Source organism: Oryza glaberrima, chromosome 8 (assembly GCF_000147395.1).
Source record: "Oryza glaberrima chromosome 8, OglaRS2, whole genome shotgun sequence".
Classification (NCBI taxonomy): Eukaryota; Viridiplantae; Streptophyta; class Magnoliopsida; order Poales; family Poaceae; genus Oryza; species Oryza glaberrima.
In genome coordinates this window covers 22,236,061-22,261,203 of record NC_068333.1, presented here as the reverse complement: position 1 = coordinate 22,261,203, position 25,143 = coordinate 22,236,061, and the positions used below count along the sequence as shown (strand labels likewise).

The window sequence follows — 25,143 nt, the reverse complement described above, 5'->3', positions numbered from 1 at the left end:
CAGTGTCGTGAGCCGGCGACTCTGCCTTGTGTGTATTGTGCCATCGTCTAATTAGGACTATCTCTATTGTCCCTCTGTATTTTAAACTTGTGTCCGCCACTGTCCCGATCGACGAGGCACCTGGCCCTGCCCGCACGACCACGAGGAGGAGTCACCCCCGCTGCCGTGCTGACGTACACCGTCGGAGACCACGGGAGCTGTACTGCTGGCGTGCACGTGGAAGGGCGAGGGTGCGCATGCCACGCATGGCCGAGGTGCATGTCGTGGAGTAATTGTTCTCCGTAGCGGCGCCTGCGTCACGCTGGGGACACTGCCTTTCGCGCACCCTGGCAGTCCGGCATGCATGGCTCGCCTCCACTTCTACCACCGAGGAGAGAGGAAGAGACGGGGAAGGAGAAAAGGAATTGACATGTGGAGCCTATCGTATATGGTCTATCATGTCTCACTGACATGTAGACCCATCTATACAAACCACCCTATTTACTACTAAAGGAGTATATTTGTTCCGGCTTTTAAACATATCGGGAGTGGATTTTGATCCCTCAAGGCGATATCCCCTTGTTATTGGTATACCAATCAAATAGTTATGAATTGTTTTTAAAAAAATATTGAGAAAATGTATTAGAATATGATATATCATTCCACAAACATATAAGTTCAAATTTAACTTCTACATCTCGTAAAAAGAAAAACAAATTAAATATAGCTAGTTAACGTATATTGACAGTCAAATTAAGTAAAAATTTTCAGTGCACACCGTTTATATGGCATGTCCGGTTGCTCGCCTAGGCCGCCGGCCTTGAAGAGGCTAAGTTATTTTTCAAAAAGATCATGTAACGGTTTGGGAAATTTGCTCATGATAAATGAGGTAGTAGCTCCCATTAGCAATACAATCGAACGCAACCTCGTTTTTTTTTCAAATTATTACCAGATTGTTGAAACATATTATTTGCTCTATGTTTCGAAAAATATACTTTTAAAAAACTTTTTTATTTAGACCACTTATTTTAAGTTATTTGTTAAGTTTATTTATCAAAATAAATTTGTCCCTATAATCAAGTATATATATAATAGCATCCAGGAAAAAGTGCACCGAAGGTCTCTCAACTTGTCATCGGGATAAAAAAAACGTCCTCGAACCACAAAATCAGATATGCGGGGTCTCTTAACTATACAAAATCGGTCACCTGAGATCCTTCGGTGGTTTTGACCCCGGTTTCGTCTACGTGGCGGCAGACTCAGCGTGGAACCCACATGAAAGCGTGCCACGTCAACACTCTTTCCCCTTTCTTTTTTCTCTTCTTTTTTTTACTCCATCCAGGCGGTGCAGCGGCTGCAGGACGAGTAGAGGGGCATGGAGGAGGAGCTCCAGGCTATGGACCAGAGGCTACGCGCTGCCGAGAGCTGCCCGGGCCAAATGATGGCGTTCCGATTCTCGCCAAGCTCGCCGACGACCCTGGCGTCGTGCTGCGCGCCATGCTCGCCAAGAAGGAGGAGCTGGCCACGGCCAGCAACAACGGGTCTGATCCCTGCAAGAGGCGGCGGATAGGGGCCGACATGGGGCGCGGTGGCGTGGGGACCGGCGGCGACGCGGCCGAGATGGCGCATAGCAGTGGCACCGTGCCATTCCCGTTCTCTGCTCCCCCCGTGCTACCGCCGCAGCCGCCCTCCCCTTCTCCCGCCGCCCTCTCTCTCAATCTTGTCTGTGCAGGCCGCCGGCGGGTGGGGAGGAGGCCGGCGGGGAGCTCCTCCTGCACGGCCACGAGCTCCATGTCGGTCTCGCCGACCACCCTAGGCCCCAGCAGCAGGCGCCACGGGGCAGCTGATGGCCGCTGCGTCCGCCGTGATCGCCGTCGCATCCGCGGCGAGGCAGACCGATGCCGACGCCGCGCAGGGGGAGAGCACAGCGCTGTGGGCGTGCTCCTACGGCTGCATCCGGGTGTTCCTCGTCCTATCCCTGCTGCTGCTCGCCGTTGAGGTCGCCATCTACCTCCAGGGGCCTGCTGCTGGGGCGGTCGGCGAGACCGACACCGCGTAGGAGATGGCCATGGAGGTTGCGGCAGGCGCTGTGGGTCGTCACGGCGTCCCGGTGGCTAGTGAGGGAGGGAGAAACGGGGCACACCGTCGATGCGGCAGCGGCGAAGGAGGACGACGCTGGCCACTACGCCGCGGCGGGATCCGGCGGCGGAGGAGGAGCTGAGGAGGACGCCGACGACCACAGGGAGAAGCGGGGCACGCCGACGCCGACGACCACCATGCTTGCCGCTAGGGGACTACCACCTCCACCGCCACTGCCTCCGTCCCCGCCACCTACTGGCCGCCGCGCGCTCGCCCGCCTGTCGCCACCGCCGCTCCGCGCCTCCGCTCCACTCCGCTTCGCCGGCCGCCGCACGCTCGCACGCCGCCTCCGCCGGCCGCCGCTCAGCCCCGCTCGCCGCCTCCCGTTCCTTGCTACTTACCCGCTGCAAAGAGAAGTAAAAAAGAAAAGAGAATAGAAAGGAGAAAGAGAGAGTTGACGTGGCAAGTTGACATGTGAAGTCCACGTGGGCCCCATACTGAGTAAGCCGCTACGTAGGCTAAAACCGGGGTCAAAACCACCGAAAGACATCGGGTGACCGGTTTTGTATGGTTAAGGAACAGTGCATATCTGGTTTTATGGTTCGACGACGTTTTTTATCCCGATTACAAGTTGAGGGACCTTCGGTGTACTTTTTCCTAGCATCACCAATCCGTCCAACAATTTCTTTCAAATTGGGCTTGATCAGTCTACAACTTCACGCGCATCCAACCCGGCATGGCTGGCACGCCTTAGTGGCTTAGCCCACAAGCGTGGTGTTCGAGTCTTCACCCGCAAAGTGCCATGTTGTCGGACCGTGTGCCCGTGTCTCGTCTGACTCCCTTTGTTTAACAGATCCCTTCCTTCTTTGTTTGTAGTTTAGTTATGATCAACATGAAACACTGATTTCATTAAATATAAAAATGATGAGTAAAATCACAAAGACAAAAGATATACATATGCATGGAGCTCCACTGGAAGCTGTGGTTTATTTGATAGTATCATTAGATATTTGAATTTTTAAATAAATCTAGCCTCGCAAATACGCACGCTTTATGCTATCCTACTAGATTTGCTTGTACTAGTTCACTAGAGGCAAGTATGGGGACGGCCTTGAGTGGGACAGTAAGGACATTGGCGGTGGTGAACTTCTCACTGACATCCAACTACTCAGCCGACATGCCGTCGGGGAGCCTCCACTCGAACGCGTGCAGCAGCGACGCCAATATGAATGGCACGACGCGCTCTGCCATCGGCAACCCCGGGCACAGCCTCCTTCCGGCCCCGAACAGCATGAACTCGAAGTCTTTTCCTCGGAAATCCACCTCTGCTCTTTGCAGGAATCTCTCTGGCATGAACTCGTCCGGCCTCTCCCACGCCGTCGGGTCACGCATGATCACCCACACGTTGAAGATCACCGTCGACCCCTTCGGCACGGCGTAGCCGCCGATCTCCACGCCGTCCTCCGCCGCCTGGTGCGGCAGTAGTATCGGTGCCACCGGGTGAAGCCGCATTGCCTCCTTTATCACGGCCCGGAGGTACGGCAACTTCTCCGTGTCGTTCTCCTCGATGGTTTTCTTGCCGGCGAGGACGTCCTCCATCTCTGTGCGCGCCTTGGCCATTATGCTCGGGTTGCGGAGCAGCTCCGCCATCGCACACTGCACCGTGATGGCGATCGTGTCTGTCCCGGCGCCGAACACGTCGAACATTATGGTTGTCACGTCGTCGCGAGCGATCTTGCCAGCGGACATGAGGCCGAGGAGGGAGTCCAGGAAGTCGCCGGCGTGGTTTCCTGCCGAGGCGTCGGCCAAACGGCTGTTGGTTATGTTGTCCAAGATGTCGAACACCTTGTCGTAGCGCTTCTCCGCCCAGCGACGCCATCCCTGCAGGTCGAGCGGGCGGAGGAAGGGAAAAAGGTCGGAGACGTTGGGCTTCGCGATCGCCAAGATGATGTCCTCCACGGCTTCCCGTAGCCCGTGCGCCGACTCCTCGCCGACGTCGACCACGTCACCGGAGAAGAAGGCGTTCGACACGAGGTTGACCACCCCCGCTGTACACGGCCTCGCCGACGTCGACCACCTCCCCGACGTGCGCGGCGAAGTAGCCGACGATGTCGCGCACCTTGCGCTCGGGGACGCCGCGCGCCGCGGCGATGCTCCGTGGCGAGAAGACGTGCGTGGCCACCACCCTGCGCAGCATCTTCCAGCGCGTGTCGGAGCTCGGCAGCCATATCATGGACCGGTCGGCTAACCCGCGCACGCGGCTGGTGTCCCGGACGGCGCGTGCCGCGAGGCGCCGGTCGTGCTTGGTGAACGCCTCCCTTGTTAGGAAACGATATGCGAACAAACGATAAAAAACAATAGATCAATCACAAAAGACACGAGATTTAACGTGGAAAACCCTCTCAAAACAGGAGAGAAAAAAACCACGGGCGCCAGCCAGCAAAATATCTTCACTATATCTGAGGTGAGGTTTTCATCGCCATACGGCGGCTTACAAGAGGTATATATATAGTGGAACTCTAAAAGGGATGATGATCCGTACCGCGGGTGGCCTTTATTAAGTGCAAATGAATTTGGATCACAACTCAACAAACTCTACCTTGAGACAAATTACTTCTTGTAGCATGAATCAATCATTCACCCTGAACACAACAAAGACAAAAAAAACCACTTTCGCTCCGCTACTGCAGAAGCTGGCTTTTATTAAGTGCAAATGAATTTAGATCACAACTCAACAAACTACACCTCGAGACAAATTCCTTCTTGTAGCATGAATCAATCATTCACCCTGAACACAACAAAGACAAAAAAAAAACACTTTCGCTCCGCTATGGCAGAAGCTGGTCTTTATTAAGTGTAAATGAATTTGGATCACAACTCAACATCCCTCGCCGCGTCGGGCGAGGAGACGACCACGGCGGTGACGAGGCCCAGCTTCAGCGCCATCACGGGGCCATACCGCTCGCGCGCGAGGCGCGCCAGCGCGTGGTGCATGTTGCCGCGCAGGCTGAGCACATTGCCGATCACCGGCAGCGGCGTCGGGCCAGGAGGCAGACGACGCCGCTGCGCGCGGCGCGACGTCGTGCAGGCGAGGTAGTAGACGACCGTCGCCGCGGCGAGCGCTGCACATAGCAGCCACGCGTCGCGCTCCATTATGAATGTGCGTGTACGCAAACGCGGGAGGTGTCGTGTCTCCGGTATATGTGGAGCTAGCTGTGGTGGCGGCTTGGAACTGCGGCTTGGAATTTACAGGTACGATCGAGTCGACGACGTGGTGAGGAGTACTACAAATGTGTTACGACTTCCGAAGAAACCATGCGTTTGGTAGGCAGCCGTTACTGTGTTTCTAGCGACTTGGAAATTGGAATAATGGCATTTCTCCCGTTCAGGTGGACGAATTTAAAATTATCACTACAAGTCCGGTTGAGTTCTTGCTCGTAGTATCATATCTTATAACCCACTAGCTACTAAAGTTTAACATACAAAAATACCACATCATCATCCACTAACAATCATTAAATTTAAACTTCATGCAAACATATTATATTATTGATAATTTTATAATTTATTACATTTTATAGCTTTTAAAATGCAAGCATATTAAATCATCATCTCACAAAATTTACATTATATATATATATATTATTTTTTATAATATGCTATGTACCTATATAGTTCATCCTTATTTAGTTAATGTTATTTCTCTCTTCTCTTATTCATATTATATCAATTGTTTTTAGTGTTTAAATGATTAATCTATGGTCCAAATTATCTCTCTCATTTTTTCTCTCATTAATCCATATCACCTCAATTATTTTTAGTCTTTAGATAATTAATCTATTGTCCAAATTATTTCAATACTTTTCTTCTTCCATAAAATCATATTAGCTTACTTTTATATTTGAATCATCATTCTGTATATAATTTAAATTTAAATTATCATAAACCACGTTAACTTATATAATCTTATGTTGTCTACATATCTTACATATTATTTTTATTTGTTATTATACTAAACACTCCCGTAGCAACGCGCGGGTTTCACCTAGTTTTCTGGACTCCATGTCCACATTGTTGAATCGTTATGATACGCTAGTGTCGCACGCGGACCACAAGTGAGTTGGTCAGCTTTGGCCAAAATCCACGGCAAACCACAAGCAAAATCAATCGGAACTGTATATCTATTTATCGGGTGATTTCTAATAAAAATATTATCTAGATTTTTTCTACTCTTAAATTTACATCCAAAAAACTATAAAAGAATAACAAATACATATTTACTTACATAATATTTTTATCAAAATTACAGTGCACTTATATGTCATATCAATCGAATTTACGAATGCAATCTATCTATCTATTATATTATTAAGACAGCCTTGAAAGAAGGCACCACGTTCGCTGTGGAGGCTAAAAATTCTCACATTAATTGAATAAAAAGAAAAATAGAATTCAAATAGGATTTACAATGACTCGGCATCCTCATACAATTTGGAAAGTTCAGAGAGATTTTTGAATCGGACACATTGTGATTTTTGAATCGGACACATTAATTGTATCTGCTGCATGCCATCCTGACACCATGACATTGGAATCAAAACTAGCCAGTAGAAAGCAATATGCATTCCTAACCGGATTCAAATGCAAGAGAGAATGCTAAACATATTAGTAGTATTTTTATTTAGCCCAACGCTGATGGGATGTATAGAGATCTGTATGTACTTAAAAATAGCTTATAGCTTTGGCACATATTAAAAAAAGAAAAAATATATTTTGTTTAGTTGCGCACTAGATTATCATACGACAATTATAAGAAGTAACTAGGAGTTGAGACTGATTGGTGATCATCTTTATGTACTTAAGATTGTACGACGATGTTTAGAATTAAACGTGGCAAACAACCATCGCTGGCTCAGTTGAGCAACTTATGATTAGACGGAATCCGGATCAGCTGTAGACACAATACTGAATGCAACTTTGGCCCTGATTAATTCCCACGTAAAAACTTTTCACCCTATCACATCGAATGTTTGGACATATGCATGGAATATTAAATATAGGCAAAGAAAAATAATTACTGTCACAGGCAGACATAATGAAGTATCCGACGACTCGAGAGAAGAATATTGGAGACAATGCTGGGTCTTTAGCCTGCCAGTCAACATCAGCCTGAGATGTGCCCGTCAAACCACTCGAAGGCGGCGACCAAATGTGTTACACATTCAGCAGACTTGACAAAATGGCTAAAGATCTACAATATCTCAAATATTCTTAACTCATACTCATGTGAATCTAGAAATATGAGCCGTGGCAACACATATATCACCTGAACAATCTATCTATTATATTATTAAAACAACCTTCAAAACAGGCACCATGTTCGTTGTGGAGGCTAGAAATTTCAACATTAATCGGAGAAAAAAAAAAGAGTCTAAGTAAAAATACAATCTAAAAATAGCTGAAATTTAGAATTAAAAGTAAGCAATATTAAAAGAGTAGTCCATATTAGACTGTAATATGAGATTAATCAAAATTCGGAATAAAAATAAAATAAAATCCAAATTTAGAAAAAAAAGAAAAGTCCATTTAGGAAAACAATTTAAAAATAACTGAAATTCGGAATTAAAAATAAGGAATATTGAAAGATGAGTCCATACAAGAATCCAATACGAGATTAATCAAAATTTGAAATAAAAAATAAATATTAGAAAAAAGAAAATAATAGAAGAGTTCAAGTAGGAATACAATTTAAAATTAACTGAAATTCGTAATTAAATATAAGTAATATTGAAATTCGTAATTAAATATAAGCAATATTGAAATAAGAGTACATATAATAACCCAATAGTACATTAATTAAAATTCAGAATAAAAAATAAAATAAAATACGAAATTAGGCAAATTAAAAAGAGAGTTAAAGTAGGAATACAATTTTGAAGCAACTAAAATTAAAAGAAAATAAAAAAAATCAAAACAACACAATACGAAAAATAAAATAAATTCTGAAATTAGAAAAAGAAAAAAGATTTCAACTATAAATACAATTTATAAATAATTAAAATTGGTGATAAAAAATAATGACTATTGAAAGAAAAGACCATTTAAAACACATGCCGAGATTAATTAAGTAATAGGCCTATACAGGAGCAGAGTGGTGGCGGTTGATGGGATATCTAAAAACTAGTAATAAAACACCAAAAAGAAAATCCTAATGATGATTAAAAGAAAGGACGACGGGCAGGTCGTGAAGCAATCTGTCAAGGCGGTTGGCGGGACTTCTAGAAAGTAAAAAAATAAACCTCAATGATAATTATTTTTAAGTTTTATAATTTCAATTAAAATAAAAATGAAAGGCAACGGCGGGTCGTATAGGAATACAATGGCAGAGCCGCCGATGGTTGGTATGTCTTCTAGAAAGTAAAAATAATGAATTCTAATGATAGTTATATTCGACTTTTACAATCCCAATGACAATAAAGTGTATGCGGCAGACAGGTCGTAGAGGAGTATAGTAGCAGCATTTGACGGGATTTCTAAATTATAAAGAAAATGAAACCCAACGAGACGATAAACTCTAAAAACTATAAGGTCCAATTTTTAAAAGTTCGGGCTTCTGAAAAGTAAAAAAATAAACCCCAATGATAATCATGTTTGATTTTAAAATCTCAATGACAATAAAGAAGGGCGACAGGGGCCGAGCCGTAGAGGAGTGTAGAGGAGTACAGTGACAAAGCTGCTGACGTTTTGGCAGAACTTCTAGAAAGTAAAAAAAAATTGAACCTAAACAATAATTATGTTCGACTTTAAAAAATCAATGACAATAAAGAGAAGATGAAGTGGACGGTCGTAGAGGAGTATAATGGCAGCGTTGGACGGGACTTCTAGAAATTATAAAAAATAAGCCCAACATGACAATAAACTCTAAAAACTATAAGTTTTTGGATCCAAATTTTAAAGATTCTAAGGAGAATGAATAGAAACAGTGGTAGATCGAGCAATCAAATAAAGAATAATATGACAAAAGTAAAGGGTAGCAACTGGTGTGACTTTTAAAAATTATAAAACTAGAAACAAGAGGATGATAAGGTTTGGACTTTCAAAATCTGAAGACAATGAGAAAACTATTTAATAAATTTTAAGTAAAATCATATTAAAAATATATAATTTTATATGGATGCTAACCGTGCAATTGTGCGGGCCACCCAGCTAGTTTTAGTTATATAGTACTGTAATTTTCTGTACTAATATTGACACACGATCCTACGCCCAAGAAAACATCAAATATCAGAGAAAAAAAGTCACCCGATAGAGGTTTAGCAAAATCGAAATCAAACACGTGCACAAGCGAAACTTTTCATTGTTGTCACCTGCGCTAGGTACAGCATCACGGTTCCGGCCCATGCACGTTCGTTACAACTTACAAGTCGAAACAAGACCACGCCTATCGCCTTCCAGAGACCCGAGGGCTACACATGTGCGCACATTTTAGGTAATCTAGATGGGAACATATTTTCGTTTTCTGCATCTACTGCGATGAAGTTTAAGTGTAAGGTCCTATTTGATTAATGGGTTAGGGAAGTAATTTCCCACTCACCAAAATACATGTTTAAATCCTAACCATTCATTCTCTCTCTTCCGTTAATCCTAACTCTTTACTCATTTCTCTATCCCAATTCTACTTTTTCTTATCCCATTGTCTAAACAGACCCTAAGTGAGGAACCGATATAGGTTTTCAGGCTTACAGTGTAAAAAAGACCAAGACCAAAGTGTTGGGACGACGTTTCGATCGACACATGGACCCCTCCCGTGTTAGTATGACCGTATTGAGCCTCATGGGCATTTGGGCTGCACCGGTCCATCGATATCGTAACTGTCTATACCGTCTCATGGGTCTTGTTTGTGAGGCTTAGGGCTGTCAAAAAACGAGCTGCTCAAGCTCGGCTCACCTCAGACTCGATTCGAGCTCTTAACGAGCCGAACTTAAGCTTCTCACGAGTCTAACTGTGTGTATAATTTTTATCTTTTATATGTTATAAGTTAGTAGCTCAATGATAAATTAGTATATATTTATGTGAAAAAATATTGTATTTCCGCATCATATATTAATCTTAAGTTCTCATAATCTTTTTCTCCAATACTGTTAATTGAAATTATTGTTTTTTACAAAATTTTATCATCAAAATATATATTATCCTATACAGGAGGATTAGGCTCACAAGCTCGAGCCTAGACACGCAAGCTCGCTCGAGATTGGCTCGTTGACAGCCCTAGGGCTTAAGAATTCAAGAAGCAACTTCTAACTTCAGATTTATTTTCTGGATTCTATAACTGCATACTCTTAGAATTTGTGTGAGAATCTGTACTATTTAGAGCTAGATTTTGAGAGAAGCTGCAGCTGCTAGAAACTCTCCAAACATGCCCATAATCACTATGTTTTATGTGATTTAAAGAACCCTAGCTTCTGCAGCTGTGTGCATGCCGATGCATGTGTTGTATTGATTATACTCTCGTTGCACAGTGTTAGCATTTGCCTGTTAGGGGTATGTTGGATTGTTGCAAAGTATGTACATAAGAATGTCATGATGTTGGTTCACGTGCGTGCCACTGTGCCTAGCGCCACCAATAGGTAGGGATGTAAGTATGCAATCACATCCGTATAGAAACCCGCTTGTAGGGGTGAAAATGGAGCAGATATTATCCGATCCGATCTGCTCTGAATCCGTCCGAAGTAAGGTTATGGTAAGGGCTTTTAGATATCCGGCCGGATGCGGATGCGGATGCGGATAGTTACATGCGGATGCGGATGCGGATATGGTATCGGTAATATCCGACGGATACGGATTATCCGCTATTTTAAGCGGATTATCCGATAAATATTTTGGCGGATAATCCGAATTTCACAACCCATATAACCACTCAATTTGGCCCATTTGACATGTGCATTTTCATCGTGCAAAGATTCAGCCCATCCAGGTCCACCTTATCCATCAATCTATCCAGGAGTTTAGTCCGTGACTCCGTCGATGTCACGTCAACCAATTTTTTCATCGAGACTTCTCTTCTTCTAGTCCTCCCACGCTGCCGCCAGACTTCTCCACCCAGCGCTGCGCCCTACCGTCTCCAGCCCGGCGCCACCGCCGCCGCCGCCACCTGCCTTCTCCACCCCGGCGCCGCGGCCTACCGTCTCCACCCCAGAGGCGTTGCGCTGGTCACCTGGTTGTCTCCGTCTCGGCGCCGGCGACGCCTCTTGCCATCATAATGTCAATACTATATGTGTCGATTACATGCTTTTGGACAGAAGATAAGTCAATCGTTAACAACTTGACATTATATTATGATGTGATCATGTGAATTGTGATATTGGTATCTCATTGTTGCTCATTGTACAGATGATCAGATGTTGTACCGATTGTATATACATGTCATATCCGATTATTTTCATCCGTTTCCGACCCGAGTCCACACCGGCTCCGCACCATTTCCGACATCCGAAATAATGCGCTCCGCATCTGCTTCCGCACATTATCCGCACCGCCTCCTAATCCGATTAAAAAATATGATATAGGATATGGTATGACTACTATCCGTTCGAATCCGATCCGTTTTCACCCCTACCCGCTTGCTAGTATACATTTTGGAAGAAAAAATGAGACAGAAGTAGAATAAGCGGGTAAGAAAATCATGCTTATCCTCTCTACTTGTATCTCTACCAATAGCCAATGTAGTAACATTTGCGGAGTAAGCGAACTTGACCTTCCTCTTGAAATTTATACGGGCGACATCAACATCGCGGTGAGTATAGATGTTCCGAAGTAGCCATGCATTGGTAGCAGTTAGCAGCCGTTATTGTGTTTATAGGGACTTGGAAGTTGGAATGGTATTCCACCCGTTCAAGTGGACAACTTTATCACTAGAAATGAGGGTAAAAATTCTTGCCCGCACTATTTCTGTTCTCCATGTAGGTCTGTCTGACTGATCAATTTGGTGTCGTCCTTCGATCTTCAGCTAAATTTCGGCCATCAGAAAGTCAAGACCAACAAGAAAAATTGAAGGCCGAACAATTTAGTCCCAATCTCAGTCAATCATTGACAACTGCAGAGAAGAAAAAAACCACATAAATCATACGCAAATTTAGAGATTAAAAAGAACATAGAAATCGTAAAAAAAAATCACATAAAACACCAAGTGAGGCGGAGGTGCTGGCAACCACTTTAGCCTCCATATGTGCACCTCGAGCTAGAAAAGGAGGCGTCCCGTTAAAGAGAGAGAGATGCTGTTGATGCCGAGGAGTAGAAGGTGGTACGAATCGAATTGGTTGAATAAAATATGGTTTTTCAACATCTGGAATAGAATTGGTGATCGAATTTTTCGATCTTGGTCTTGTTTTTTTTATTTAGTTTTTATTCTGTCCACCCCTACATGTACACATTGAGTCATTGATGAATATTTGGCCAGGCCTAGCTTCTGCCCGGCTGAATGCATGATGATGCACCAGTGTCACACGCAGACCACAGAAGATCTGAAAATATCTGAATTTTAATTATATGCGATCATATGTGGTCAGCCTTGGCTGAAATACACAGCAACCACAAACAAAATCAATCACAGCCTCACAGGTGCAAGCATATGCATGTCTTGTTCTCACTTCAATTCAGTAGCAGAGTGCAATATGTTCGTTGCTATATCTCCTGCGCTAGGCAGCATCACTATTCACATGCGCGCCGTAGGAAACATTTCTCGTTCTCACTTCGTTTCTACTGCCTGTAATTAGTTGGTGTTGCTAGCTGCCCCAAATTAAGGGAGGATGATTTCGTTTCCTGAAATATACGCAGTGTTAGTATTATTAGAGTTAGATTAGATTTGTATAGATTGTATCCGTATATAACTCTTATTTAAGAGTTTGTTGTAATCTCTATTGTATTGGATATATAAATACAATTGCCCTCCCACGTTGGGTTGTGAGGCGTCTCATAATTCTCTACATGGTATCAGATACCGGTTTCCTTCTACCCTAATTCGCCGCTTCCTCTGGCCTTCGCTTTTTCCGCGTTCGCTTCTCTTCCGCTGCCCACGCGACTTCCACGTCCCCACCACCGCGCCGCACCCCAGCGATTTCCCCTCGCGATCTCGCCGCGCCCTAGCCCCACCGCGCCTTCCGCGTCCCCACCGCGCCACGACGTACCGCGCCGCGCCCTCGCTCGTTCCGCGCCGCGCCCTGCCTGTATCGCGCCGCGCCGCACTTTGCCCCCATCGCGCCACACCGTGCCCTGCCCGCGCCGCGCCCTGCCCTGCTCTGCTCACGCTGCGCCGCCTTCTGTCTTCGCCGCGTCGTGATTATTCTGCCTCTCTGCCATGTCTACCGAGTCCACCTCCTCTTCCACAACCACGGGAACAATGGCATCTACATCATCCGGCTCTACTCCATCTTCTGCTGCCAGCACCGGGGATTCTACTGGCTCGATCTTCGTCAACCCGTATGCCCCCGTCAACGTCAAGACTCACATACCAATTACCCTGGAGCTCAAGCACCCCAATTTCAACAAGTGGAAGACCTACTTCACTTCTATGTGTGGCAAGTTTGGGCTCCTTCCTCACATTGATGGCACTGCACCTCCTCGTCCCGACGACTCGACTTGGGCACAAGCCGATTGTTGTGTTCGGGGCTGGCTGTTCGGCTCCGTTTCCGATGCTATCCTCGACGTCGTCATGGAACCCGATCAGACCGCCCGCGACCTATGGCTCGCCATCGACGATCTCTTTCAAGCAAACAAGGAACCCCGCGCCATCTATCTCAGTCACGAGTTCCACTCAATGATGCAAGGTGACATGCCCATTGCTGATTATTGTCAGTAGGTGAAGACTACTGCCGATGCCCTCCGCGACGTCGGCCACCCCGTCACCGAATCTCAGCTTGTCCTCAACTTGCTGAGCGGCCTCAACTCTCGTTTTTCGAGCACCGCCGACAACATCGCCAGCGCCCCTGTTCTGCCCTCCTTCGCCTCGGCGCGCAACACCTTGTTACTCAAAGAGCTGCGAATTGCCAATGCACACAAGGTCCAGGCTGAGACAGCCATGGTGGTGGTTGCCTCCTCTGCCAATGCCTGCACTTCCAACACATGTGCGTCCTCTTCTTCATCACAGTCTCGTGGCGGTGGCTCCAACAACAGTGGTCGCCGCAACCAGCGACGCTACAACGGTGGCCGGAACAACAGCAGTGGTGGCGGCAATGGCGGACGACAGAACAATAGCAACGGCGGCGGCTATGGCAACTTCGGGAACAATTTCCAGCAGCAGCAGCACCAGGCTGGGCCACGACCTACCGGCCCATGGGTCTGTTTCAATCCATGGGCTGTGCAGCAGCAGTAGTCTCCCTAGCGTCCCAGCAACAGTGCCGACCTGCTTGGCCCATATCCTCAAGCACACACGACATTTGCAGGCCCATATGTCTCTCCACCAATGCCGGGTTTGCCACCAATGCAGCAATCTCAGCCCAATTGGGATCAGGCAGGTCTGATTGCTGCCCTCAATCAGTTGTCCGTGCAAACTCCAAGTCCTTGGGTGCTTGACACAGGAGCCACTTCACACATGTCCTCTACCGACGGTATTCTCGTTACTCGTCTTCCCAATTCCTATACCTTCATTACCGTTGGCAATGGTCATACTATTCCTGTTATTTGTCGTGGCACTTCTTTTCTACCTATAGGAACCACTAATTTTGATCTTAAAAACATCCTTGTCGCCCCCTCTTTGGTTCGCAATCTACTTTCCGTTCGTCAATTCACTCGTGACAATAACTGTTCCATTGAGTTTGATGAGTTTGGTTTTTCTGTTAAGGACCTCCGTACCCGGCGCGTGATTCTTCGCTGCAATAGTCATGGTGACCTCTACACTCTACCTACTGCTGCACCTGCTATTGCTGCCCACAGCTTCTTGGCCCAATCCTCTACCCTGTGGCATCGTCGTCTTGGTCATCCCAGTTCAGCTGCTATTCAGACTCTCCACAAATTAGCTATTCTTCCTTGTACTAAGATAGATCATAGTTTGTGTCATGCGTGTCAGTTAGGGAAACACACGCGTCTACCTTTTTCTCGGTCTCAGTCTAGTACATCTTCTCCTTTTGAGCTTGTTCACTGTGATGTGTGGACCTCTCCTGTCTTGAGTACTTCTGGCTTTAAGTATTATTTAGTGGTGCTGGATGATTTTAGTCACTTCTGTTGGACTTTTCCTCTTCGCCATAAGTCTGATGTTCACCAGCATATTGTTGAGTTTGTTGCTTATGTTACGACCCAGTTCGGCTCTTCCATTAAGTGTTTCCAGGCGGATAATGGTACCGAACTTGTTAACCAAGCCACTACCTCGTTTCTCGCTAGCCGTGGAACCTTGCTTCGCTTATCCTGTCCTTACACTTCTCCTCAAAACGGCAAAGCCGAACGCATGTTTCGCACAATCAACAATTCCATTCGCACCCTACTCATACAAGCATCCATGCCTCCTTCTTACTGGGCCGAAGCTCTAGCCACAGCCACATACTTACTCAATCGAAGACCCTCAACTTCCGTCCACAACTTCATTCCGTTTCAAATCCTGCATCACAAAGTTCCTGATTATTCTAATTTTCGGGTTTTTGGTTGCCTCTGTTATCCTAATCTTAGTGCCACGACTCCTCATAAACTCTCTCCTCGATCCGCTGCCTGTGTTTTTCTTGGTTACCCGGCTTCTCACAAGGGCTATCGTTGTTTGGACATTTCTACTCGTTGTGTTTTCATCTCTCGTCATGTGGTTTTTGATGAACAGACATTCCCATTTGCAGCTATTCCCCAAACTGCTTCTTCTTTTGATTTTCTTCTACAGGGTGTTTCTAAAGCGGTAGCTCCGTCCTCCTTGGACGTCGAGCGTCCGCGTTCTCTACCGGTCGCTCCCTCTCCTGAGGTCGAGCCGCCGGATGACTTGGCCGGCCCTGATATTTATCGGCTTCTTCTCCATAATAGAAGGCTACAATCATCGCAAGCTCCAGAACCAGCTATATTGGCGCCTTCCAGTGCATCCTCTAGTGCCGATGCTAGTACTACGGGCGGGAGCATGTCTTCTTCATCACCAGTGTAAACTATATCGAGTTCTTCTATTGCTCAGCCGCCTGCCTTGCATGGTGTTGCTTCTGCTCGGCCGCTGATCTCTCCATATCGCCATACGTATGTGCGTCGTACTCAGCCTGTGGCGGTTCATGGTCCTATACGCACCACCAGAGCTTTTCGAGCTGCACAACATACACAGGATCAACAGCGTCATGCTATGGTAACTCGCTCTCAGACCGGCAATCTTCGTCCTGTCCAGCACTTCAATTATACCGCTATGCAGACTTCTGTTTCGCCAGTTCCTTCCAATTATCGTAGTGCTTTGGCTGACCCTAACTGGCATGTAGCTATGGCTGATGAGTACAAGGCTCTTGTTGATAACAACACTTGGCGTTTGGTTCCTCGACCTCCTGGTGCTAATGTTGTAACCGGAAAATGGATCTTTCGACATAAGTTTCATTCCGATGGGACTCTTGCTCGACACAAGGCACGATGGGTTGTTCGTGGCTATTCTCAACAGCATGGGATTGACTACGATGAGACTTTTAGTCCAGTTGTTAAACCTGCTACTATTCGTGTTGTTCTCAGTATTGCTGCCTCTCGGTCTTGGCCTATCCATCAGCTTGATGTCAAGAACGCATTTCTCCATGGCAATCTAGAGGAGACAGTGTATTGTCAGCAACCATCTGGTTTTGTTGATCCTTCTGCGCCTACTGCTGTATGTTTGCTCCAAAAATTGCTCTATGGTTTGAAGCAGGCTCCTCGTGCTTGGTACCAACGGTTTGCAACATATATTCGTCAGTTGGGTTTCACATCTTCGGCATCTGACACTTCTCTCTTCATTTATAAAGATGGAGATAATGTTGCATATTTACTGTTGTATGTTGATGACATCCTGCTGACTGCCTCGTCCACTTCACTTCTTCAGCATATTACACTTCTTTTTGGGAATTTCTGTCACTCGATCTGCAGACGGTTTATTTCTTTCTCAGCGGCAATATGCTGTTGACTTATTGCGGCGAGCTGGTATGTCGGAGTGTCATCCTACTGCAACACCGGTTGATGCTCGATGTAAACTTTCTGCTACAGATGGAGCTCCCGTTTCAGATCCTACGGAGTACAGGAGTCTAGCTGGGGCTCTTCAGTACCTTACTCTCACGCGGCCTGAGATAGCTTATGCAGTTCAGCAGGTATGCTTGTTTATGCATGATCCCCGTGAGCCTCATCTTGCTCTAGTTAAACGGATTTTGCGTTACATCAAGGGTACTCTACACATTGGTCTTCACATCGGAACTGCACCAGTTGACTCTTTGATAGCTTATTCTGATGCTGACTGGGCGGGTTGTCCTGATTCTCGTCGTTCCACATCAGGGTATTGTGTTTTCCTTGGTGAAAACTTGGTCTCATGGTCCTCCAAGCGACAGACCACTGTCTCTCGATCTAGTGCTGAAGCTGAGTACCATGCAGTAGCACATGCTGTTGCCGAATGTTGCTGGATTCGACAACTTCTTCTTGAACTACATATTCCACTTGCTTCGACCACTATCGTTTATTGTGATAATGTTAGCGCCGTCTACATGACAGCTAATCCTGTTCATCATCATCGGACGAAGCATATTGAGATTGATATTCATTTTGTTCGAGAGAAAGTTGCTTTAGGACAAGTTCGTGTTTTACACGTTCCGTCCTCACATCAGTTCGCAGATATCATGACCAAAGGCTTGCCAGTTCAGTTATTCACTGAGTTTAGGTCCAGTCTTTGCGTTCGTGATGTTCCTCCCGCTTTGACTACGGGCGGGTATTAGAGTTAGATTAGATTTGTATAGATTGTATCCGTATATAACTCTTATTTAAGAGTTTGTTGTAATCTCTATTGTATTGGATATATAAATACAGTCGCCCTCCCACGTTGGGTTGTGAGGCGTCTCATAATTCTCTACAAGTATGATCAAGAAACAGGGATTAATTGGAGAATGCCCAGGCTCGGCCGACCGACGCCCCGCGCCAGGATCAGTCGCTCCCCACGCGCACATGTCAATGTCTCCCCCATTAAGCCACACCACGTGTCCCCCATTAAGACACACCTGTCATGTGTCTCCACCACATACTCCATTGCAACAAATCACTCACATATTTTGGAAACCCTCTATTAAGGGAATTTGGTTTTTTTTTCCACCAAAAATGTTTCACCTAGTGTACTCATAATGTTTCACTATGTATAGATCTAATGTTGCAGTGAACTGAAATATTCCATTGCAACAAAAAAAACCCACATATTTTGGAAACCCCATATTAAGGGAATTCGTTTCATTCTTTATTCCACCGAAAAATGTTTCACCTAGTGTACTCAGAATGTTTCACTATGTGTGGATCTAATGTTGTAGTGAACTGAAACATTCTTTCGCTATTTGCTGAAACATTGTTCTTATATAAGGTGAAACAATATCTGATTTAAACGAGTAAAACTGTTGATGCGAAAAACACACACTGGCCTGGAAGATTTGCTTAACTCCTATGCAGCTCCAAAATCTTGTTTTTAGGTTCGAGAGCATGCCAGTTGATTTGATCCTGTAATCAACAAGAAAAAAACACAAAGAAATCGAGGTTAAATTCATAAACGATAACCGATCAGCTAGGAGCCGATGACGTATCGTCAATCATTAAGCCGATGTTATTGGCATTAGATCGGCAATGAATAATAAAACAATATGAAACTAAATCTACTCAATCGGCTGTAGATATCAATGATATATAATCCTTCTCTCGATATATATTTAAACTAAGTGATTGGGATAGATCGAACAGCATGTCGAGACAGTATAAATCACTTAAGTCTAAATATACATTAAGATCATGATTATATACACATTTACAGCATAGCCAATCAGATAGATCCAGCATGCATCGGCTAATACTCCGATACCACTCTATGTTAAGATATTAAAACAGACAAGATATATTAAACAGAAAGCCTAATATATTCTAATGCAATAAGATCTTAATATAAAGAGTAGATTTAGCATAACAATCAAACATACAAGACAAAAGATAGCTAAATCAAGTAAGATCGGCTGAAACTCCGACACTATCTCTATTGATGATCATAAAACAAGCTAGATATTACAATTATAGATAATACTTAATAGATCGAACTCAACCGATACAGCATTAAGCGTAAAGATAAATGTAAAATCTAGACAAGGTGATGAAAACCTTTAAGAGATGGTAGATATGCTATATAATCTAGATTAATGACAAGATCTAACTCTATCGGCTACTCTCTAGCAGCAAAAACCAGCCGATTGCGGGTTAGATGGAATAACTAATAAAGATTATGAAGCATGTATGATAACTTAACGAATTACATAAACAAGATTAGAGTGTCATAAAGATGTAAGCACTAATCCTGAGAACGCAAGCCGCCATGACAATTTTACCTCTAGTTGAAGATCGAAACCGATGTAGCTCAACCCGAAAGCAAGAACTCGTCGAAATAAACGAAAGTGAAAGGGTGGCGATGCGCCGAAAGTGTTATTGAAATGTTGTTGTAAATTACATGGAGTCGGGTTATATTTATACCCAAGATACATGATAGGTCCTTTCCGAACACGACTCTTATCTCTAACAAACTCTAAAATACATAAGTCTTTATGGCAGACTTTTTCCCAAAACATATCTCTAAGAAAACTATTCAAAATATCCTAATAGATACAATTGCCTATCTGAGAGCTTATCTCCATCGTGGCAATTCTTGTGTAGCACGTTGATCGATTCTAGAAACGGTTTTATAATCATCTCAATGAAATCGGCTGTATCGGCTGTCTTCTGTCCGATCCATCTCAGCCGATGCAGACTTCAGCCGATGCCTCTACGGCCGATGCACACTATATTCTTCAAACACAATCCTTTGCCAAATCCACTTTGATTCCAATGCCGGACCTAGTTCATATCTTACCAAATTTGGTTGTTAACAGAAACATTTTCGATCTACTTAATGAAACAATTCCGATATACCTGGTGGAACATCGTGCATCATTTAAAAATAATTTAATAATAAGCTATTTTTTTTCGTCGGAATATATCCATGTGTGGTCTTGTTTTGAAGATTTTATTGCAACGAATTTAATGGTGCAATCGATCATGATTTGGATAAGTAATTTAAGAGAAAAATCAGTTTAAAGTAGTTTTGCGCATAAATCGGGCGCCCGATTTTTCTCCAAACCGATCGGGCGCCCGACCCGTAGACTATCCGGGATTAATTGTTGGTGTTAGAAACAATTACACATTGATCGTCAAGACCAGGGCAGAACTGGGCCTAGGACAGCTTGGACCCAAGCCTCACTCGTGAAAAAAAATTTAGTGGACTAGTACCTACATATTTTCTAGATTTTCTCAAATTCCTATAGCCCAGCCCCACACATGGCCTGTTTCAGCCTCACATCTCTCACTCCCATCCCAATAACTAGCCCATCACACCCCAATAGAAGCCAACCCTAATCCCACCTCCTATCTCTCGTGCATCACGCAGTAGGGATGAAATAGAAGCCAACCCTAATCCCACCTCCTATCTCTCGTGCATCACGCAGTAGGGATGAAAATGGGTCGGGTTCGGTCGGATCTCACCCTTCCCATATTCTAACCCATATTTTATAATCGGAATCGGGTCGGACACGGATAGTGCCGAATACGGATACAAACTCGGATAATGTCGGGCAAAAATACGGAACGAATACATACCAAAATGGATACGTACACAATCGGTTACGAATATTTATTCGAATATCAAATCGAAGCAACAATCTTATATATCACTTAGACAATAACCATTTAACAATTCCATATATCCATAATAGATTATATTAGGCCATTAGGACCTTAGGAAATAAATATGGTACAATATATCATAGTAGAACCAATACATAATACCAAAAAGTGCCTCAAAAAACATAATACGGGTAATATCCGAATATTTATCCGGGTAATACCCGGATTTTTTACCGGATAATCCGTATCCATCGGATACTACGTTCCTGAACCCGATCTCATATCTGCCAAAAAAGACCCGTATTCAGACCCGATATCTGTAAAAAGTCCCAGGTACTCGAATTTGTCCTGAAATAATGTGGTCGGGTGGGCGGGCGGGAAATACCCGCACCATTTTCACCCCTGTCACGCAGCATCACCGAGAGCCGTATCTGTTTCTGTTCGCGTTCTTTCTCTTCTCTCACGCTCTCGGCTTTCCGCCTCTCCCTGTCCCTGTCTCCCACACCATCGACTGCGCACGGCGGCGGACAGTGACACGCACTACGGCATTACTGGCGGCAGATTATACTTCTAAAATATAAATATGGCAACTGACAAGACAATTGAACTTAAAAAAAAACTATAAGATCTAGTTCCAAAGAGGAAGAATAAAAGTTGTGACAGGTCGGGCAATCAAATAAATGAGTGGCAAGAAAGTAAGGGTTGATGACTTATTGACTTTTAAAAACTAACCCGATGATAATAAGATTCGATCTTTTAAGATCGGCTAGATGGCTATAACAAATTTAAATAAAAGCATGTTTAAAAATACATAATTTTGGATATGTGCTAACCGCACAACAAATAAAGAGGTGACAAAGGAGTAACGATAGCAACAAATGTGACTTGTAAAAACTATAAAACTAGAAACCCGGGGATGATAATGTTCGATCTTTGAAAGTCGTAAGACAATGAGATGGATATTTAATAAATTTTAAGTAGAATCATGTGTAAAAATAGATAATTTTATGGATGCTAGCCACGTAATTGCGCGGGCGACCCACCTAGTTTATACTGAAAACACTAATGGGCGAACGCAAATGTAACACACCTCCCGGCATCATAATGTTTCCCTTTCCTCTTCTCGTCCCTTTCCCCTTCACTCTCCCTTCTCACCTTGCCTGTCCACCTCTCCCCGGCATCAGCATCAGCAACACTGCTTGCTGGCCACCTCATGCAAATTTCAATTATTGTGATTTGGAGAAAGCATCTAGTGCAGAAACTTTATCATTATAAATTTTTGAATGTAGATACTTTGTGCACATGGACTTTGGATGTATAAACTTTGTACACAAGAACTTCTGATATAGAAGATTTGTGCATATGAAATTCCAAACAAATTATTAAACAATCGATGCCCTCAAATCCAACAAGAATACAGGAACCATTATGGATACCGCCTTGAATAGGTAACTCCCTTATCTGCTCAAGACCTTATCCCTATTTGAGAATTTATCTCCATAATACAAGAACTGATATGCGGTATTCTCGCCGGTGTATGTGTATGTACATGGTGATATCCCAAATTTAACATATTAACACCAATATGCATAGCTAGCGCTGCCTTCAAATTAAGTTGCAACAATTTCACTTAAATTTGATCAGAGGCAAGTATGGGGATGGCCTTAATTGGAGTAACAAGAACATTGACAGTAGTAAACTTCTCGCTAAGATCCAAAGCCTCCGCTGTCACACCAGCAGGGAGCCTCCACTCGAACGCGTGAAGCAGCGACGCCAAAATGAATGGCACGACGCGCTTTGCCATCGACAACCCCGGGCACAGCCTCCTTCCGGTCCCGAACGGCATGAACTTGTGGTCTTTTCCCCTGAAATCCACCTCCTCCGCCATGTCCAAGAACCTCTCTGGCATGAACTCCTCGGGCCTCTCCCACGCCACCGGATCACGCATGATCGCCCACACGTTGAAGATTACCGTCGAGCCCTTGGGCACGGCGTAGCCCCCGATCTCCGCGCCGTCCTCCTCCGCCCGGTGCGGCACGAGGATCGGCGCCGCCGGGTGCAGGCGCATCACCTCCTTCACCACGGCCTGGAGGTACGGCAGCTTCTCTACGTCGTTCTCCTCCATCTTCGTGGCTTTCACCTTGCCGGCGAGGACGTGGTTCATCTCGGCGTGCGCCTTGGCTATTACGCTCGGGTTGCGGAGCAGTTCCGCCATCGCCCACTCCACCGTGATGGCAATCGTGTCGGTCCCGGCGCCGAACAAGTCGTACATTATGCTTGTCACGTCGTCGCGAGCGATCGTGCCGGCGGACATGAGGTCGAGGAGGGAGTCCAGGAAGTCGCCGGCGCCGGCGTCGGCGTGCTTTCCGGTCGAGCGTCGGCCAAGCGGCTGTTGATTACGCTGTCGAAGATGCCGAACACCTTGTCGTAGCGCTTCTCCGCCGAGCGACGCCATCCCTGCAGGTCGAGCCGGCGGAGGAAGGGGACGAGGTCGGAGACGTTCGGCTCCGCGATCGCCAGGATGATCTCCTCCACGGCCTCCTGCAAACCGTGCGCCGACTCCTCGCCCACGTCGACCACGTCGGCGGAGAAGAGCGCGCTCGACACGAGGTTGAGCACGCCGCCGTACACGACCTTGCCGACGTCGACCACCTCCCCGGCGTGCCCGGCGAGGTGGCCGACGATGTCCCGCACCTTGCGCTCCCGGACGCTGCGCGCCGCGGCGAGGCTCCGCGGGGAGAAGACGTGGGTGGCCGCCACGCCGCGCAGCGTCTTCCAGCGCGGGTCGGAGCTCGGCAGCCATATCAAGGACCGGCTGGCGAACCCGCGCGCGCGGGTAGTGTCCGGCACCGCGCGCGCCGCGAGGCGCCGGTCGTGCTTGGTGAACGCCTCCCTCGCCGCGCCGGCCGACGACACGACCACGGCGGTGACGAGGCCCAGCTTCAGCGCCATCACGGGGCCGTGCTCGCCGGCGAGGCGCGCCAGCGCGTGGTGCATGTTGCCGCGCAGGCTGAGCACGTTGCCGATCACCGGGAGCGGCGTCGGGCCAGGAGGCAGCCGCCGCCATCGGCGGCGCATCGTGCCGGTGAGGTAGTAGCAAGCCATCGCGGCGGCGAGCGCTGCGCATAGCAGCCAACACACCTCGCTCTCCATTTCGTCGGCTTCACCTCGGTTTGCCGATCGACGACGATCTCCGTATAGAAGTGGAGGCGTTGCCGTGTTGGTGTGGCATTATATTGGCGGCTTCGAATTCGATTTGGAGTACAAATATCAAACGTTCCACGGCATCTGGAGAGGCTTGATTTGTACAGCAACATATGCAGTTCGTCCTGCGACTTGGAACGATTTGGCCATGGCCAAAAAAAAAATCTTATCGTCCTTTGTTCATGTAGCCATCCGACAGTACAGACCGATTAATAATGATATGTCATTGTCGTACTGAATTATTAACGGCCCCGCATATTTGCAAAAGAGAAGTAATTTGTGAATAAAACTTTTATATGTGTGTTCTTAGCGACCTAAAAACAAAGGTCGAAATATAAACTTCGATGAAAAGATCTCAAAATCAGCTTCAAATTTAAGATTAAAAATTTAAATTTTAATGAGATAAGCATTAACATAAGTGAAATGATGTGGCCGAAAATTATATATGTGACAATATGTTGTAGCCTTTGGTCGAAATCTACAGCAACCACAAGAAACAACATTGAATCACTGCTACAAGGTTGCGTTTAGGGGTGGAAAAAAAAAGCTCGGGCTCGTGAGCTCAGCTCAGGTTTGGCTCGAGCTTGGTTGGCTCGGCTCGGCTCGTAAGCCAAATGAGCCAAGCCCAAACCTCCTTTTCAGCTCGTTGCTGAAATGAGCCAAGCCGAGTTGGCTCGTGAGCCATTTGTTTTGGCTCGCAAGCCTAGGCCATCATGTATTTATATCAATTATTTTACTTTTTATGGCGTTATTATTTGTAAACTTGAAATTTATCATTAAGATTTTAAAGAATTGAATATATATACTTATTTAAATTTTACATGTTAATGAATTGTTCTTGCTTTTTTTAATAATTACAAAATATATATGAAGAGGTGTTTCAATAGAAAGGCTTTGCAAGCCAGCGCCAGCCAGGAAATGAGCCGAGCCGAGCTCAAGTTTTACCTTGTTTTCCTAACTGAATCGAGCCAAGCCAAGCCTAGTTTGTTGTGAGCCACTGCAAGCCGATTCGTTTCCTCCCCTAGTTGCGTTGGAGTCATTTCG

General features: G+C 45.6%; 2 protein-coding genes and 2 pseudogenes across 2 annotated transcripts; 2 read left to right on the top strand and 2 right to left on the bottom strand.

Annotated features, from left to right (window-relative positions):
- Positions 1-245: 245 nt before the first annotated feature.
- Positions 246-1,977, top strand: LOC127783126 (uncharacterized; annotated as a pseudogene).
- A 1,205-nt stretch (positions 1,978-3,182) lies between these two features.
- Positions 3,183-5,211, bottom strand: LOC127783159 (cytochrome P450 76M5-like). Its single transcript, XM_052310397.1, has 3 exons — positions 4,942-5,211; positions 4,102-4,372; positions 3,183-3,968 (listed from the first exon to the last, which is right to left on the bottom strand). The coding sequence occupies exons 1-3, from the start codon at positions 5,209-5,211 to the stop codon at positions 3,223-3,225; spliced, it is 1,287 nt and encodes a 428-aa protein (XP_052166357.1). The 3' UTR covers positions 3,183-3,222.
- An 8,242-nt stretch (positions 5,212-13,453) lies between these two features.
- Positions 13,454-14,425, top strand: LOC127783125 (uncharacterized). Its single transcript, XM_052310378.1, has 2 exons — positions 13,454-13,822; positions 13,913-14,425. The coding sequence occupies exons 1-2, from the start codon at positions 13,454-13,456 to the stop codon at positions 14,423-14,425; spliced, it is 882 nt and encodes a 293-aa protein (XP_052166338.1).
- Positions 14,426-22,197: 7,772 nt separating this feature from the next.
- On the bottom strand, positions 22,198-24,196 carry LOC127781473 (cytochrome P450 76M5-like; annotated as a pseudogene).
- Between the last annotated feature and the right edge of the window lie 947 nt (positions 24,197-25,143).